We start from the raw sequence: 17,154 nt of genomic DNA, 5'->3' as shown, positions 1-17,154 counted from the left end.
CAGCTGATCAACAATGTTGCGGGAGATTTTTATTAAAATGAGATGCTTCTCGGGCGAGAACATTGCTTTATCAATTCTGCGACACGGAGTGTTGCTCGCAACATGTAGAAAGCAACTTTTCAATATGTTGCTTCAACTTTGTTGTAAATAAAATGTACATGAATACAGGGCTATGAGAAACATGGTGGTGAATGAATATACGTATCAAATTAAAGCCATAAACGTATAGGTAAATAATAAATATTCATTTGATAGAGGAAGTTGCAATGCGTATGTTTAGCTATAACGTTTTTTAATGAGTATCGTAATTAAATATTACGAGTGACGTAATTTATGAGTTTAATGAACTTTTTAATATACTTCACAAGATTGATTATTTCATCGTTTAAATATGTAGTTTAAAATTAGCAGGAAGCTTTAATATTCTTTATCATTTATCCATTTAATAGAGTGGTTGCGAAGTTTGTTTATTCAATCTGATCATGATAAGTTTTTGCTAGCAATGTTACTAAACAGAAATCGCTCTTAATGAAAGGAACTGAATGTTACTTTAATGTTAACAAGTGAGGTTAACAAGTACTAGTTAGACATCAATTAGCCTGCTGCGAGTTTGGACGTGATTGTAAAGTTTTAATGTCATGGTCAGAAATACGTACTATTATAATATGTTCTAGGTATAATGAATTTCCATTCCCTATTTCCATTAGTTGCGCTTTTCACGCATAGCTTATTGCACGAATTTAAGCATAATTTATTAAGTAGGTATTATAAATGCGAAAGTAACTCTGTCTGTCTGTCTGTTACTCAATCACGCCTAAACTACTGAACCAATTTTCATGAAATTTGGTATGGAGATATTTTGATACCCGAGAAAGGACATAGGCTACTTTTTATCCCGGGAAAATGACGCAATCCCGGAAATCCCACGGGAACTATGCGGGTTTTTCTATGAATGCGCGGGCGAAGCCGCGGGCGGAAATCTAGTTTATTATATTTTTTAAGTTATCTAAGTATGTAATAGAAATATAATTTACTTTATAGACAGTTCTTGCGATATTTCAGTAAAGTGTAACTGAAATAAAGTCGTACCATTCAAGTCCGTTCAGTCGATCTTGGTGTAAATAGTAACACAGATTTTTAAGTAAGCTCCGACTATACTTATTTTATTTACTTATTTCAACTTTATCGATAAAATATTAATATGATCTCTACACAGTAGACAAGACATTTTAATTCGAAATGGATAAAGGAAAGGAGCTATATGTAAGCCATACACGTACAAACATTCAACGGAATTTCAGTATAATATAGATATGATTCGAATATGTAATGAAGGTATTGAATAGGTATTTTTATTAAATTCAAACTAAGTACATAAGGAAGTACATTTAATCGATACCTTTATGTGACCTTGTTTTTTTGGTTTATCGATATAGGTTTCTATAATTGCTTGTGATGTCAAACTCGTTAATACTCTTCAAATCTATAAGTGGTTGTTTTGTACCTATACAATCTACAACTTTAATCGACTTTTCACAAGATTCTCTTTGAACAGTAATTGGATTAGTATGATAAATAAGGTAGGTACATAGAGAGAAAAATAATGGCTCTTCTAACCAGTCGTTGCGGTATTTGTTTCCGTACTTAATTATGAAAATTACGAATTTTCTTATCGTTCTAGAATCTAGGTTATAAGCCTTCTTACATGTCTGAGTAACTTTCTTCCTTGAATTGATGAGTAACATTTGTAATAACAATTTAACATAGTAATAACAAATGCAGAATACAAAAACAGATAAAAACATTTTGATTCGGTTCTTTATATGATTACTCAACCTCACCTCACATACCATTACTAAAAATTTCTTAGTCCAAAAAGTCTGAGTTGGTGAAAAATAGACACACTCATCTAACCCACTCGAAAATATAATTGTCACTGCAGGGGCGTTAGTTTCTATTGAATGTCAAGGTCACGACCTTACGTACTTTGCACTATGACTTTATATGCTCATTAGCAAGCCTCTAGCTATTTTAATTATGTTAACATGCGATGCGGGAACGCGTTGAGTGAAGTTTTTAATATTAGCTTCGTTATGGTTTGGAGGTGTGGATTATGTCGTTGAGTGGTCTTGATGAGTAGGTGCTTCTATCATGTATGTTACTAGTTGTTTGGCCCGGCTTCGACCGAGATAAGGCGAGATAAAAAGTAGCCTGTATGTTACTCGATACAATTATTTCACCACCTGCATCAGCCTTGAGTGATATAGGCAATATTTATTTTTATCGAGCAGAACCAGGCTGGGAAACTAGTGAAATATAAAACTAAAAGTAATTAAAGTATGAAAGATAACTCATTAGGTAGTTCTAAGTATCATTAATAAATTTCTTAGTAAAATGTTAATCATTGTTTTGTTTCAGGGGGCGGTCTGAGCAACGGCATCATCCTCCAACGATTTCCGGAAACCAACTGGGACGACACACCCTTCCACGACGGTATAGAATGGGTATGTGTGTGGATAATTATAAATTAATGTAATTTAGGAATATTCGCATACTTGTCTTTTGATTATTTTTTATTCTTAATGCAAGTGTAAAGCATTTGTCTGCGTTTATTGTATAGAATTTATATAATACATAATGTGAAATTAGAACTGAAAAGAGCTATACCAACGAAAATATCGAGTAGATAATCAAGCCCCTGTGTTCTATACGAATTAAAATTATTATAACCTACGTGAAATTTCATGTGAAGCAACTTTGTAGTTAATAACAACGAAATACATAACAAATGAATATGTGTCTTAATTGAATTATGTGTCAACACAACATGCTCACCCCAAGCATTCACGCCTTATATTTCGAGGTAGTATAGGTAATAAAAGTTTAAAAGCGCCAAGTCTGTTCTACCCTCGATTTCGCGAACAGTGTCAATAGCTGGGTCCACACCGGCCGATCCACCGCGATCCGATCGCGCGCGGCAGGCGCGCGATCCAAAGATGCGGGCGGTGTGGACGTGCCGCGCGCGATCCATGCACGCGTTTTGCCGCGCGCGATCCCTACCTCGTGCGATCCGTTAGCGGGCGGTTTTTGTACCCGCTTCAAAGGTGCCTCAGTTGCGTGATGCGCGCGGTGTGGACGGTTGTGTTGGATCGCGCGATCCACCTCACCATGGACATCTCAGAAAGTCGAATATCTTAAATTGATAAGCATACATTCTTGCAAAATTGTGTTCAACTTCATCTGAAACTAACTCTGCGTACAGCTGAGTCCCAGATGCCAATCGATTTTTATAAAATTGTTTCACCCAAAACCGTTGATTTCTTTTTTTTTTATTTTTTGCGCAAACATTTCAGTATAATAAAAGTTACTGCTGCAACGGCAAGACGCCGCCGTTGTACGTGTGACTCCATATCGTACAAGAGTTAGACTGGCTGAATCACGGATCGCCTTAGGATCACTTGGAGCGCATATTTTGGATCGCAAGTTTTTAAAGTGGATCGGCCTAACATGATCCATGATCCATGCTCTGCGATCCTGGATCGCGGATCGCGGGATCACTGGATCGGCCGGTGTGGACCCAGCTATTAAGCTTTGACGACTCCCAGCGCTTTACTGAAAGCATAAAAGTAAATGTCGCCTTCGCTCAAATGATTCCTATTTCACATAAAATGCATTCTATAGACTTTAAGATTTAATGATGGTCGGTAAAGGCACGACAGTACTTTTAAGTTTTAATATTACTTAGAATAAGGTCAGAGTACATGCTATGCTCACCATGGTTATTCTTGGAACTATTGGTCCATCAACGTTATAGCTAGAAGGATCGAGAAGTGTCGATTGACGAGAGATAAAAATATCAAATAATGGCTATTGAATCTCTGCTCAAAAATATCATGCTGAAATATGGACGATCTAAAGTAATAACAAGATTTGCTTGGTTAAATTTTTGTTCTTCTAAACCTCAGTTTTTAGGCAAAGTCGATTGTTTTATCTAGATCTTGAATGTCAATAGAATTTGTTTATAATTATTATATCAAATTAACGCAATTTTAGGACAATCTATCTATGAATGAATGAATTGATAAAATCTCTTTATTGTACATGTACGTAGAAACAGAGCGGTTCTTGCATGGTGCAGAACATGGTAGTTCTATTGCCATATCCTTTCTTAAGTGACTGCAGGACTTTGCCTTGACAACTCGCGTTTGCATGAGGGTTTATTTAATGTACACAAGTAATATTCTCAACAGAATCTACATCCAGAACTTTCTTTCCAGTTCTGTCAGCCGCAAGGATGGGCGCTGTCCACGGAGCGGACGGAGCCACGCTTCTACGTGTCCGTGCTGACGGACGTGGACGCGAACCGGCACTACTGCGCGTGCCTCTGCTTCAACGAGACGGTCGCCATCACGCCCACAAAGCCGGCAGACGAGGTTGGTGGTTGATGGTCGATTGGTTGGGGATGGTAGATAGGTGTTTGAGCTTAGTAGGCCAGTGGAAATTAACATTAAATTCGCAAAGCACGATGTAGATTTGAATTTTTGGTATGTTGTTTGGATCAGTTAGGGTGATGTAAATCCCAATTTGCAACTTCGAAAAAGTTGTGCTCGCTGCGCACCACGTGATAAACTGCGAAAATTTTGGACTTTTTTCACTTTTTGCTCTAAAAGTCATAAACTATGCGTTTCCGACAAGTATGATTCAGTACATAAATTAAGGTTATTAAATTTGCAACAATTTAAGCCTAACCGCAGCTCTCTCAACCTTATAACAACTAAGCTGTGGTCTTTCAAAGATAGTCAGTTTTTCCCGAAAATTTCAAATTTTTAGTTTTGCTCCCGTTTGAACCAAAATATTGGCAAAAACCGCTCGTTCTATGAGAAAGTCGTATAATAAAGTTGTAGTGCATTTAATTTTCTTTCATTAGAGCATAAAACAAAGTCTGTGAGACAAATAGTTCACTCACAATATCTGAAAAACAAAAAGAAGGTAGAAATAGATTTTAAAAGAATTGAAACTGAGGGCATATAAAATCATAAAAAGGATAATACTTTTTCATTTGCAGGATAGGTAATTAACAAAATTACAAAGATAATTAAATTTGCAACAATTTAAGCCTAACCGCAGCTCTCTAAACCTTATAAGATTCTCTAAGAGCTGCGGTTAGGCTTAAATTGTTGCAAATTTAATAACCTTAATTTATGTACTGAATCATACTTGTCGGAAACGCATAGTTTATGACTTTTAGAGCAAAAAGTGAAAAAAGTCCAAAATTTTCGCAGTTTATCACGTGGTGCGCAGCGAGCACAACTTTTTCGAAGTTGCAAATTGGGATTTACATCACCCTAACTGATCCAAACAACATACCAAAAATTCAAATCTACATCATGCTTTGCGAATTTAGGGTTTTTTATTGTCGATTTCTACTGGCCTATAGAGGCTGTCAGTTGATGGATGTAACTAGTTTTTGGACACTTTTTGACGTGAATTTCGAAATTTTGGCATTTTGCTGCCACATAAGATAAACAGAACATGCTTTTCATAGTGTTTTAACACGTTTTAACGAGACACGCAGTTTGACTTTAACTAGAGGTAATTTATGATGAATTGTTGAGTTGACAATTATTTATGCAGAAATTCGGGGTGGTTCTTGTTTAATACGGTTATGGAAACGAAATTTTGCTAAGACTATTTATAGGCTGCTTGGACGTAATTTCGTAAAATCAGAACTATAGTAACATTAGTTTAATTTAGTTAAACACCATAATGACTTGCGCTATCTTGAATTGAACGATGACATTTAATTTTGTTTCATCATTCTGGGCATGCTGCTATATCAACACACAACTTCACTAATTGGGTAATATTTTCCATTAACCAATGAAAACTTTCAAGATTTATAAACATAGTGATATAATATTTTCTTACTTCGTCGTAGTTAATCAAGTGCGGTGTTTCGTCATGTTTAATGTATTGGGTTATTAGGAGAAGGATGTTGGGCAAGTGATCTAAACGAATTGCTTCTGAACTTATGGTAAAGTATAATTATTCGGTTATATGATGTTTCTGTATGTGTGGTGTCAGGATATAAAGACATGGTTAGCGTAACTTTTCTCAAGTAATATTGGCGTATATTGTATTTTATGTGTTGGTACAATTGTAGAATAAGTGAGTACACTCACATTGCATTAAATAATTTATACACATCATTGGTATGTATGAATAAGTACTGAGTAATTCCTTGTTATGGATTTTTAGACATTATAATATTTAGAACCTGAAGTAAAATAAAAGGTTTCACCCCCGTGGCTCCACTCCTGTTGCCCGTAGCGTGATGAAATATAGCCTATAACCTTCCACGATAAATGGGCTATCTAACACCGAAAGAATTTTTCAAATCGGACCAGTAGTTCCCGAGATTAGATTTGTGTTTTCTGTGATGTTTTCTATATCAATGAGCGCGTTCCCTACTGTATTGAAATTTGAACTGCTATTAATAGCGGCTGGTGTCCCACAACACATTAAAATTCTCGAAAGGGCCTCTGCGTGTTGGATCCGTGTCCCCACGTAAGCCTTCCAAAGATCCGGGTACCGTCCTTCTGGTGGTACCCGAGTATTATGGAGAAGAGAAACATAATATTACTTAATTAGATACAACTTGCATTTTCGCGTATCGATTTTATATGACCTAGTTGATTGGCTGATTATTGTTTAAATGTATCGTGAATGATGCGAGCTCTGTTTAATTAATGTGTCGATTACCTACTTCTACTGAAAAATGTGTTCCATTTTAACCGACTTCAAAAAAAAGGAGGAGGTTATCAATTCGGCCGGTATGTTTTTTTTTTTTTTTTTGTATGTATGTACACCGATTACTCCGTGGTTTCTGAACCGATTTACGTGATTCTTTTTTTGTTCGATGCGGGATGGTGTCGAATTGGTCCCATAAAAATTTTATTCGGATAGGCCCAGTAGTTTTTATTTTATGAGCATTTTTATCTGTATTTGTAAATGTTGCAAGTGAAGTTTGAAGTCGGTTGTTTTTAACGCAGTTATTGACTTGTTAGTAAAGTATTACTATAATAATAATTTTCAACGATTGATGACCTTCGAAATTTGTTACGGACGTGTATATAAGGAAACTCTTAGTTATATTAATTTAATTCCTGCTTATACTTCCATTCTATACTTTTGTCAACATTGAAATGTGTGTTTTGGAAAGAAGGACAGGATGGATTTTTGTATCGTTGCAAAATGTGGAGAAAAAGTACTGACGTAGGTAAATGAAATAACGATAGGCATTTAGTATTTTTACTGAATATGTATAGCAATTATGAGATGTATATTGTAGCCTGTAGGTACCTACTTAAAAATTAGTTGTCAACATAATTTTCTCTTATCGTAGAAGAATTTGTTAGGTAGTTTAGGACTTCCTCTAGCATATGTTTATGTTTTATAAAATAAACAAATAGTCGCAACAATCATTGAATATTTACAGCATTGCATAAACACATTTCGCTTTGTTCTATTTCATAATAAACATTTGACATTGTAACACTATAGTGTAATGTAGGACGGGAGTGTCCGAGAGGAATCTGTGCTAATGGTACCGTATCCGGTGATAATGTCCACGGAAATAACGTGATGTGGTGTTTTCATGCTTTTTACTCGAATGAAATATTGGAAAAATGCTTAAGGCGTCGATGGAAGTTATGGAATAAGATAATTCTGTAAATTTATTTTTTGAATATGCTACTCTATCTGATGAATATATCCTCTTAAAATACTTATAGAAAATAGACTCGACTGGACCCAATTTATACAAAATGTTACACGTAGGACGACAAGAACGGGATTTTTTTTACCTAGTTTAGTCAAGTTCTTATATAGTTTCGATTTTCACTACAGGCAAACGAGAGTTGGTCGTTTTTTAGACAACATTCTCAATCCATATTTTTATGAATATGAGAATCTTCATTAAACAGTAACGGCTTTCGTTATGAATATTGTATCATCTCTAAAATGGCTATTCCAGCACGTAGCGCATGTTAAAGTTGACACTAGATTAAGTAGAACAAGCGGTGGGATTACTTGGGATATTTTGCTGTTTGTGACTCGCTACCTGCTCCCTATATAACTCTTTATAACTCGCATACCCGACCCCGCCTATGGAGATTAATACATCTTAATCCCTAAGCGGGAAGGCTCTTTTGTGCCCTTGGTTGGGAACATAAAGAACGTATAACACTTATAAAGTTATAATGCATGTGCTTTGAAATATTGCAAAATTTGATGTTGAGATATGTATTGATCTTTAACAGGTGTTCGGTTACTTGGTTTGATGTTAGACGTTAACAGACAGGCATTTATTGTTTTTTGCATTTAAAAGCTTTCCATACCTGTACATAGAAGAAAAATACCTACTTAGTAATATACTTTTATCTTAATTAAAAGAAATAGAAAATATGGGTCAAGGTTTAAATTTCTGCTATCAGATGTTTAATAATAAACGCGGGTAGTAACTAGTATTGATTTTCAGCCCAGACATTTAAACTTGGCAAATTGAATGAATCATTTCTTGCCTAGAGATGTCCACATAAATTTAAAAATTCTAGTTTACGTATTTAAACATATCCATACTGTTTCATCTCGCGAAGAGTTGATAATGTCACTACACACATCTGGCCACGTTTCCGCTGGCCGGGGGAAGTGGACTGTCATGTGCATCGTTTGCCAAGGTTACTGTGTGACGTCATTGTGATATCTGGTGTGAAATATGGAGATGTACTATTGTAACTTGTAAGATATGGGGGGGGAGGGAGTTTGAGATTGAAGGTTGCTGGTAGTTTGCTTTGAAAATACATAATATTTGAAAATGAACTATCCTGATTATTATTATCAATCTAATTTGTTGAATTTCGAATAAATGATTAGTTTACTATAAATTGTAATTAAAAAAGTACAGCGGGTTCATAGTCTGCTTTCTTTGTATATGTTTATTGCACGCCGAGCTTCCGGTGTGTGCGTGTGTGTGTAAGTTGTAAATCTTTTGCCTGCACGTGGGATTCGAGAAAAAGCATGAAAAAACATTATGTTTATGTGCCGTAGTACAATGTGGTATTACAAAAAGTAATAATAAGTCGAGTGATGATGTTAATTGATCTATTAATGGTAATTAAGGATAAATGTAATGTTATTTAGCTGAACTATTTTAATTTATATTTATATTGATATTGCTATGTATGTATTGAAACACATGCAAAATAATGAATTGGCTGAGTTATTGTTGAATATAAAACGGGGAAGGAAACACCTACCTTTATAGTAGCGTTATAGGTACGTAGCTACCTAATAATTAATCTGATAATAAAATATTAGTCCATTGAATGAGTCCCTCCAAGGGGGGTCTAGAGTGCGTGAGTTAGTAACGTAAGATGTTTCTTCGGAAACATGTCAAGAGTCCCTAGGTAATAAACATACTAAAACCCCGGGACACTAGGAGGAGCCCCGGAGTGGGGGGAGGGGGGAAATGAGTCCATTTTTTCATTTTTCGCTTAAATCTCAAAAACGGTACATGTTAGAGAAAAACTTTCAAGGAAAAGTTGAAAGGCCATAAAGTTATCTACAAGTTGTACCTAGACCATTTTTTCCTATATCCTACCGTTTCTGAGTTATACGCAGTAAAAAATTATTTTGGCTCAAACAATTTCCCCATACTACACATCAATCGATCAAAAAATATTTATTTCTTCCAAAAAACTCAAATGTGCAACTTGTGACCGGTACTGCTAGATTGCTCTTAATTAGGTCTATAATTGGTAAAATAAACACATTCCTCCATGGAAGCCTTTAGGAGGAATCGATTGTCAAAATATTATATTAGGGCAGTTTGAGTTACTGAACTTGATCTTTTTATTTTTTTCTTCCATAAAACTCAAAAGTGCAACTTGTGACCAGTACAGATAGATTGTTCATAATTAGGTCTATCATTGATAAAAAAACCAGATTCCACCATGGAGGCGTTTAGGAGGTATTGAATTTTATTAGGGTAGTTACGATACTTGAACTTTTTATTTTTTTTCTTTCAAAAAACTCAAAAGTGCAACTTGTGACCGGTACCGATAGATTGCTCATAATTAGGTCTATCATTGATAAAAAAACTAGATTCCACCATGGAGGCGTTTAGGAGATATTGAATTTTATTAGGGTAGTTACGATACTTGAACTTTTTAACTAACTGTCCTAATAAAATTCAATTCCCCGTAAACGCCTCCATGGTGGAATCTGGAATTTTTATCAATGATAGACCTAATTATGAGCAATCTATCAGTACCGGTCACAAGTTGCACATTTGAGTTTTTTGGAAGAAATAAATATTTTTTGATCGATTGATGTGTAGTATGGGGAAATTGTTTTAGCCAAAATCATTTTTTACTGCGTATAACTCAGAAACGGTAGGATATAGGAAAAAATGGTCTAGGTACAACTTGTAGATAACTTTATGGCCTTTCAACTTTTCCTTGAAAGTTTTTCTCTAACATGTACCGTTTTTGAGATTTAAGCGAAAAATGAAAAAATGGACCCATTTCCCCCCTCCCCCCACTCCGGGGCTCCTCCTAGTGACCCGGGGTTTTAGTATGTTTATTACCTAGGGACTCTTGACATGTTTCCGAAGAAACATCTTACGTTACTAACTCACGCACTCTAGAACTTTTTATTCAATGGACTATATTTTATGATTAAAAGATGCAGTGTGTGAAGTCCCGTGTCCCCTTATGGGCACAGAATACTTAATAGTAGCTAACGCTAGTATGAGTATAGAGCAGATTCATTAAGCACCTCATGTTTCACTGATCAATGTTCTGTACGGTTAAGTAGATTCTACCAGACCGTGATTTTTATTTCTTAGTCACTACCGGGAATGATACCCAGGACGCGAAGCAGGTTAACCACTGTACTAAGAAAGTGGAAATTATACTTTATCGATTTGAGAATTTAAGCTGCCGTGCAGCATGATACGTAACTCAATGGAATAACAAATTTGGCATGTATTCGAGCCTTTAGGTAACAAGGTAATCCGTGGACACGGTAATGTATTCGTTCGTTTGTTATTCACGAGAGCGTATCACGGTATGGCGATGGCGGAGGGGTGTTCTGTGTTGTGGAACAGTGAATGGGGTTGGTTGTAACGGTTATCAGGCTTGATCAAGGGATGGGTGCTTATAGGTATTATAGGTAAGGTAAGGGCGCGTTCCCACTATGTCGTAACGACTAATTTATCGTTCGACGACTGTCGTCTCTACCTGTTCCCATTATAACGATTGTTTGTCGTCAACATTTTTTATCGTTTAGCGACTGTCGTATCTAGCTGTTCCCATTGGATCGCTCAGATCGCTCGCATCATCAGCAAGCTACAAATCTAGTCGCCTCTGCGTTCGCTTGGGTTGGGAAAAGCAAACCGAGTACAGACGCGAGGGGCGCGCGGGTGCGAGAGGGAAGGGAAAACACGTGTTCGTCTACATAGAGTTGCCGTCCACGATTTTTTTATCGTTTTACGACTGTCGTGCTTGCCGTTCCCACTGTCACGACAAAGTGTCGTCACTGCAAAAACTGTCGTAGACGACAGTAAATTGTGTCGTTCTAAATGTGAACACCTCCATTTAAACATATAAGCCACGACACTTAAAACTACACGATTATCTGTCGTCACGACACGGTGGGAACGCGCCCTAAGGTTGTTTCCTGATTGGAGATGACTACTGTAAGCAGATACAGATTTTGTTTGAGTTATTAATTACTAGAAATGTTTTATCCTAAAATACAGTGTTATTATCGTCAAACGTCGACCAAACTAATTCTTGTTACCACTATTACACTATTCACTAATCTTATGGGGGTTAAGACCACAATTCACCACGCTAGGTAAATCGTCGTAACGTTTAAAACAGACAAATAACGAAATTCAATAGGAGGTACCTATAATCCTCATTTTCAAGTGCCTTTATCAGTAAAAATTCTAATATTTTCTTAACAAATTTAATATTTTAAATGTTAAAATTTAATATCGATCGTATACGATGACAAATACATCAAATGATTATCTAATAACGAATTCTGTGCTTATCCAAACGTGAGACATCCAAATAGTTATGCACCTGGCGACTTGATTGCCGTCTTCCGCTTGATCCCTTCCTGTATATAAATAGACGTTTTATACAATGTTGTATGTGGATACATTATAATATTAATCGTTGTGAAATTGTGAGGAATCAGCATTAAGAGAAATTTTTTTTGCTGGGTCTTATAAGATTTATTTATTTATTTATTTATTTATTTATTTATTTATTATTATAATTAAAACGGTATTGCACCAATTACATTAATTATAAAAAATTACATAAATTATATTACAAAAAATAAAATAAAATTAAATCAAATTACAAATTACATATAAAAAGAAAAACAATAAATTAATATATAATGAATTAATACAATGAATGGTTTCTGTTCCCAACACCAGCAATAAATATGATAAATTGATTGCTAGTATTAAAAACAAAAACCATTCAAAACTTTTCAGAAAAGCTCAAGCACGCCGACAACAACGAGCCCCATCCATCCGCGAACAGATCGCATTCGGGGTTGTTATTGAGGAGAGCATTGAGCGCAGTGAGAGCGCGTGGAATTGGTGATAAGGCTCGGGCTGTAGTGTGAGCCGGCGGTATAGCAAAGAGCACATGCTTGCGCGCTCGACAGTAATTATCAGGCACAAATAATTTACACACCTCATCACTCAAATCAATAGCGTCAATTTTGCCACGCAGAATCTTGCAGACAAAGGCTAATTGATTGTATTTCCTACGTGTCTCCAATGAGTTGTACCCAAGACAGCCTAGCAAAAACATTGTCGGATATAAATAGGGATAGTACCCAAATTGATGCTTGAACAGGAACCGAAGGAAAGCCTTTTGGATTCTTTCGAGCATCAGGGTATATTTTCCCTCGTGTGTGTTCCATACACAAGAACTAGCCTCCAACTTGCTGCGGACCAGGGCTCCATATACAAGCCCTATGGCGCGTCCTGTTCGAAAATCACGCACATTCCGGAGAACAAACCCAAGCCGCCTAAAAGATTCCTTTGCCAACATTGCCACATGATCGTGAAATGTGAGCCCGCGATCAAATGTGACACCCAAGTCCTTAATTACAGTGCTTCTTTTAATGGATGTATTTTTGATCTTGTAATCAAAGTGTATCGGGTGCCTCATCCGACCGAAGGTCATCACAAAGCATTTCTCTATGTTAAATTCCAATTTGTTTCTAATGCTCCACTCATAAATAGCATCGATGTCATGTTGAAGAGCTAAGCAATCTAACTCAGACCCGATTTCCAAATACAATTTTAAATCATCAGCGTAAAGAAGACTCCTAGCATGAGATACCACTCTAGGTAGGTCGTTTACCATGATCAAAAATAAGAGAGGCCCCAGTATGGAACCTTGACTGACTCCTGAACGCGTGTGGTAGGGTTTAGATTCATACAGACCGAGTCTGACGAACTGTTGTCGGTCACGCAAATAATCCGCCAGCAGCCGAAGAAGTCCCGGGGAAAAACCTATAGCACAGAGCTTCGCCAACAATATGTCATTGTTCACTCTATCAAAGGCCTTCTGGAAGTCAAAGTAAAGTACATCAACTTGACGCCCTCGATCGAGTCGAACCGAAATATATTCGACAAGAGTCATTAAATTTGTATCAACCGATCTCATGGTCCTGAATCCATGCTGTTCATTACACAGATACTTATTCACCTGCATGTAAATATATTTATGTAGGATGCTTTCGAAGATTTTAGCAGCTGAGGATAGAATAGCTATTGGTCGATACTCTTCAACTAGTAATTTGTTTGAGCTCTTAGGGATGGGTATAACTCTAGACAGCTTCCATGTTGCTGGGTAGACACCCGACTTGAGGCCAAGGTTGAAAATATGACATAATGGTACAGAAAGGAAATCTCTAGCTCCTTTGATAAAAGCAGGAGGGAGACAATCAGGTCCCACAGCGCTACTGAGCTTCAACTTGTTAATACCAGTGACGACATCATCGGTGGTGATATTTTTTATGTTTATGTAATTACTATTAGATGAGCTATCCGATATATTACACTCATCGACATTCAAGGTCGGAGAATCTGGCAAAAATACACTAGCGAAGTAATTAGCAAAAGCCTCAGCAGCCGCAGGTCCCGAGAAAGTTGAACTCATATAGGAAACGGTAGGCTCAAAGCCTCCCTTCGATCTGAGATTCGAAATGTGCTGCCAAAACTTACGTGGGGCCACTTTAATGTTGTCCTCGATTGCTTTCATATAGTTTATGTAGGCAGTTTCTATTCGAATTTTTAACTGCGCTCTATGATTCGAAAAATGTGTGTAACTTTCGCAGGACTTTGAACGCTTCCACACTGCATGCAATTCAGATTTGATCTTAATCTCTTTAATAATATCATTGGAAAACCAAACTGGGTAGCGTCTGCAGCTTGAATTCTTACGCTTCTTCCTGGGTACACAAGAATCAAATATAGTGTAAATTTTAGAATAAAATAGATTGCAAGCAACATCCACATTCTGGGCATGCAACACATCTAGCCAAGACGTCTGTGATAATAACTGATATAATTGTATGAAATCACATTTTATGAAATTCCAGTCGTTAGCTGGATCTATATTACTCGGCTGAATATGATCGGAGTGATGAGTTGTGCAAAATGACATATCAATATCTACGTTTAATGGCGGATGATAAGCATCGGGTGGAACAATACCCTCTGTAGCAGCTACACTTATCCCAATCGCAACGCTGCTCTCCCTACAAAGAACGACATCAAGCATTCCGCCGTAGGAATTGCATACAATGTTTTTTTCAGACAAATTACAAAAAGACTTAAAATAACAGTAATAATTATTAATATTCATAGAGGCACTATTCAAATTTAAATCGCCTAGAATGACTATCACTGACGATTTCAAATTATTTAAAAAGCTTTCAACTTTACAAAACCATTCCATGTAATCACTATCATTGGCACTAGGCTTAACATAGACGACACAGATAAAAATTGACCGACCGCACCAACTAAGGCTCGCCCACAGATCCTCTCCTCTCTCTGTTTCGAACTCGGTACAACGCTTTAACATAAGTGACCCATGAGCGCCGAGTAGAACACCACCACAAGGCGTGCCCCTGTCGCGGCGGAGAAAACTCCAGTCACCGTATACTAATTCATTGTCTTCGATAGATTTGTCTAGAAAACTTTCGGTAACAGCTATCAGATTATTATCTAGTAGGGCTAGCCCACTTCGCCAGGTCTTGAGTTTCGTTTTTAGTCCTCGTACGTTTTGATAAAATATACTAAAGGAGGCAGAGTTACTCTTTGTTATTTTGGTCACGAAAGGGCTGGTTTGATCTCATAACTCCCGATTCGGCCTGTTTACGCTTTTGCGCTATCCAGGTTTTAATTCTAGCATTGACCGGCCATACTTCAGTTGACAGACAAGAATCAAAATAAGCAACAGGAACACCAAGTTTATACGATTTATAATCACCTCGGGGTCGAAGTTCCTCAACAGTACAATTACCCACAGGACAGAGATGGCGGAGGTAGTCACGGATTTCATTAGCACTGGATTCCATATTCCAAAGATGTAGGTATTTACGAGGCTCAACAGCCTTAAGGGAGGTTACATTAGGTCCTGCTGCACCACATAGAGAAGGCGGCCGACGGTTTTGCCTTACTTCCCTCCACTGATGCTGTTCAGATATAGGGTAGCTAGGGGTTGCCTCGATAGTCTCAACAAGTTCAGCCTTATCAGAGCAGGCCTTCTGGGGAGGGTTGGAGGCCTTCTGGGGAGGGTTGGATTTGGGCCCAGTCACGGCGTTAAGCCTGCTCGATTTCTTTTTAGGCTTCGAAGTCTGAACGGACGCCATGGCTGCCTTGTTTGTGGGAGATCCTTGTGTGGGGAGATTGGGAGCAGTAGAACTCATCAGAAGACTATGAAGATCCGCAATTTGGTTGGAGTAGAAATCCAACTTCGTTTCATAGCTCTCCACTAAGGTCACCGCTTTACTAAGTTGCTCCTTTAATAATGACACCTCATTACGCAAGCAGCGTAGATCTTCGACCGAAATGTTTGGAATGTGGGAGTTAGGGGCGACAACCTTTTTCCGAAACGTTACGTTGGGATCATGACAACCCGCCGACAAATCAGTATGCACGATGTTGCGCCCCCTAGTTAATGCAAGAAGACACTCGTGACAGATCCATACATTGCATACATCCGATTGGTATTTGCCGTTTGTGCACGCAGGATGAAATTTTCTTTTGCAGTCATCAATGGCACACTGCAGATGAGGTTCATCATTGAGCAAAGGAACGAGACAGGCAGCACAGTTCATAAGATGATTGTTTACAAAAGTTATAGTTTTAGTATTACTTACTCTGTTTTGCATTAAAACATAATTACAACAACAGCTCTTTAAGTACCGTTTGCGAGTATGGAATTGAAAAAGGAGCAAACTACTTCTTTACACTAGCCATTTCAATTATTTATCATCAGACCATAAACCTTACTACAATCCTTTGTCCTTAAAAATAAAATAACTGCAAAAGAATTTGTCATCAAATATTTCCAAATATCTTCTAGGATAACATAGATAATCGACTACTGTACTATTCTATTATTGACGAAGCATTCCGAACAAAGTAATACCATTAACGTGAACAAAGCACGAACATTTCCCTCCAATACCGATAATTCACAAATACAAAAGAATCGAATTATCTAAGAAACAACCACAAATCACAATGGCTAAGTTCCGAATACTTGGCATTGAAACACACAAAAAGATAATTCAATGTGTCATAGTATTCCCACGAAAGTAAAAAATATAAACAGTAGCAGTGGAAATAATAAGTGATCTCACGTCTGGTGATGTGGTTGCAAATGAAATACTAAGAAAGAGATTATTATATCTTCATCTCACTAGGAACTACTTTCCGAATCGATGAATGGCTAAAAGTATGTTATGACGAATCAAAAGTGCTTCTAGAAGAAGTCTAATTGAATACATAAATGTTTGAATCTGAGTTTATATACG

General features: G+C 37.1%; 1 protein-coding gene across 1 annotated transcript in view; it reads left to right on the top strand.

Annotated features, from left to right (window-relative positions):
• Positions 1-17,154, top strand: part of Sbf (SET domain binding factor) — a 98,223-nt gene that overhangs the window by 11,155 nt on the left and 69,914 nt on the right. Inside the window, exons 2-3 of the mRNA XM_090116665.1 lie at positions 2,419-2,504; positions 4,278-4,433. Coding sequence (XP_089972791.1) covers positions 2,419-2,504; positions 4,278-4,433 — 242 coding nt within the window. The remainder of the gene's footprint in view (positions 1-2,418; positions 2,505-4,277; positions 4,434-17,154) is intronic.

Source organism: Colias eurytheme, chromosome 26 (assembly GCF_061535395.1).
Source record: "Colias eurytheme isolate Ceu_HAF_F1 chromosome 26, ilColEury1 Martin Lab GWU primary, whole genome shotgun sequence".
NCBI classification, from domain to species: Eukaryota; Metazoa; Arthropoda; class Insecta; order Lepidoptera; family Pieridae; genus Colias; species Colias eurytheme.
This window is presented reverse-complemented; position numbering and strand designations above follow the sequence as displayed.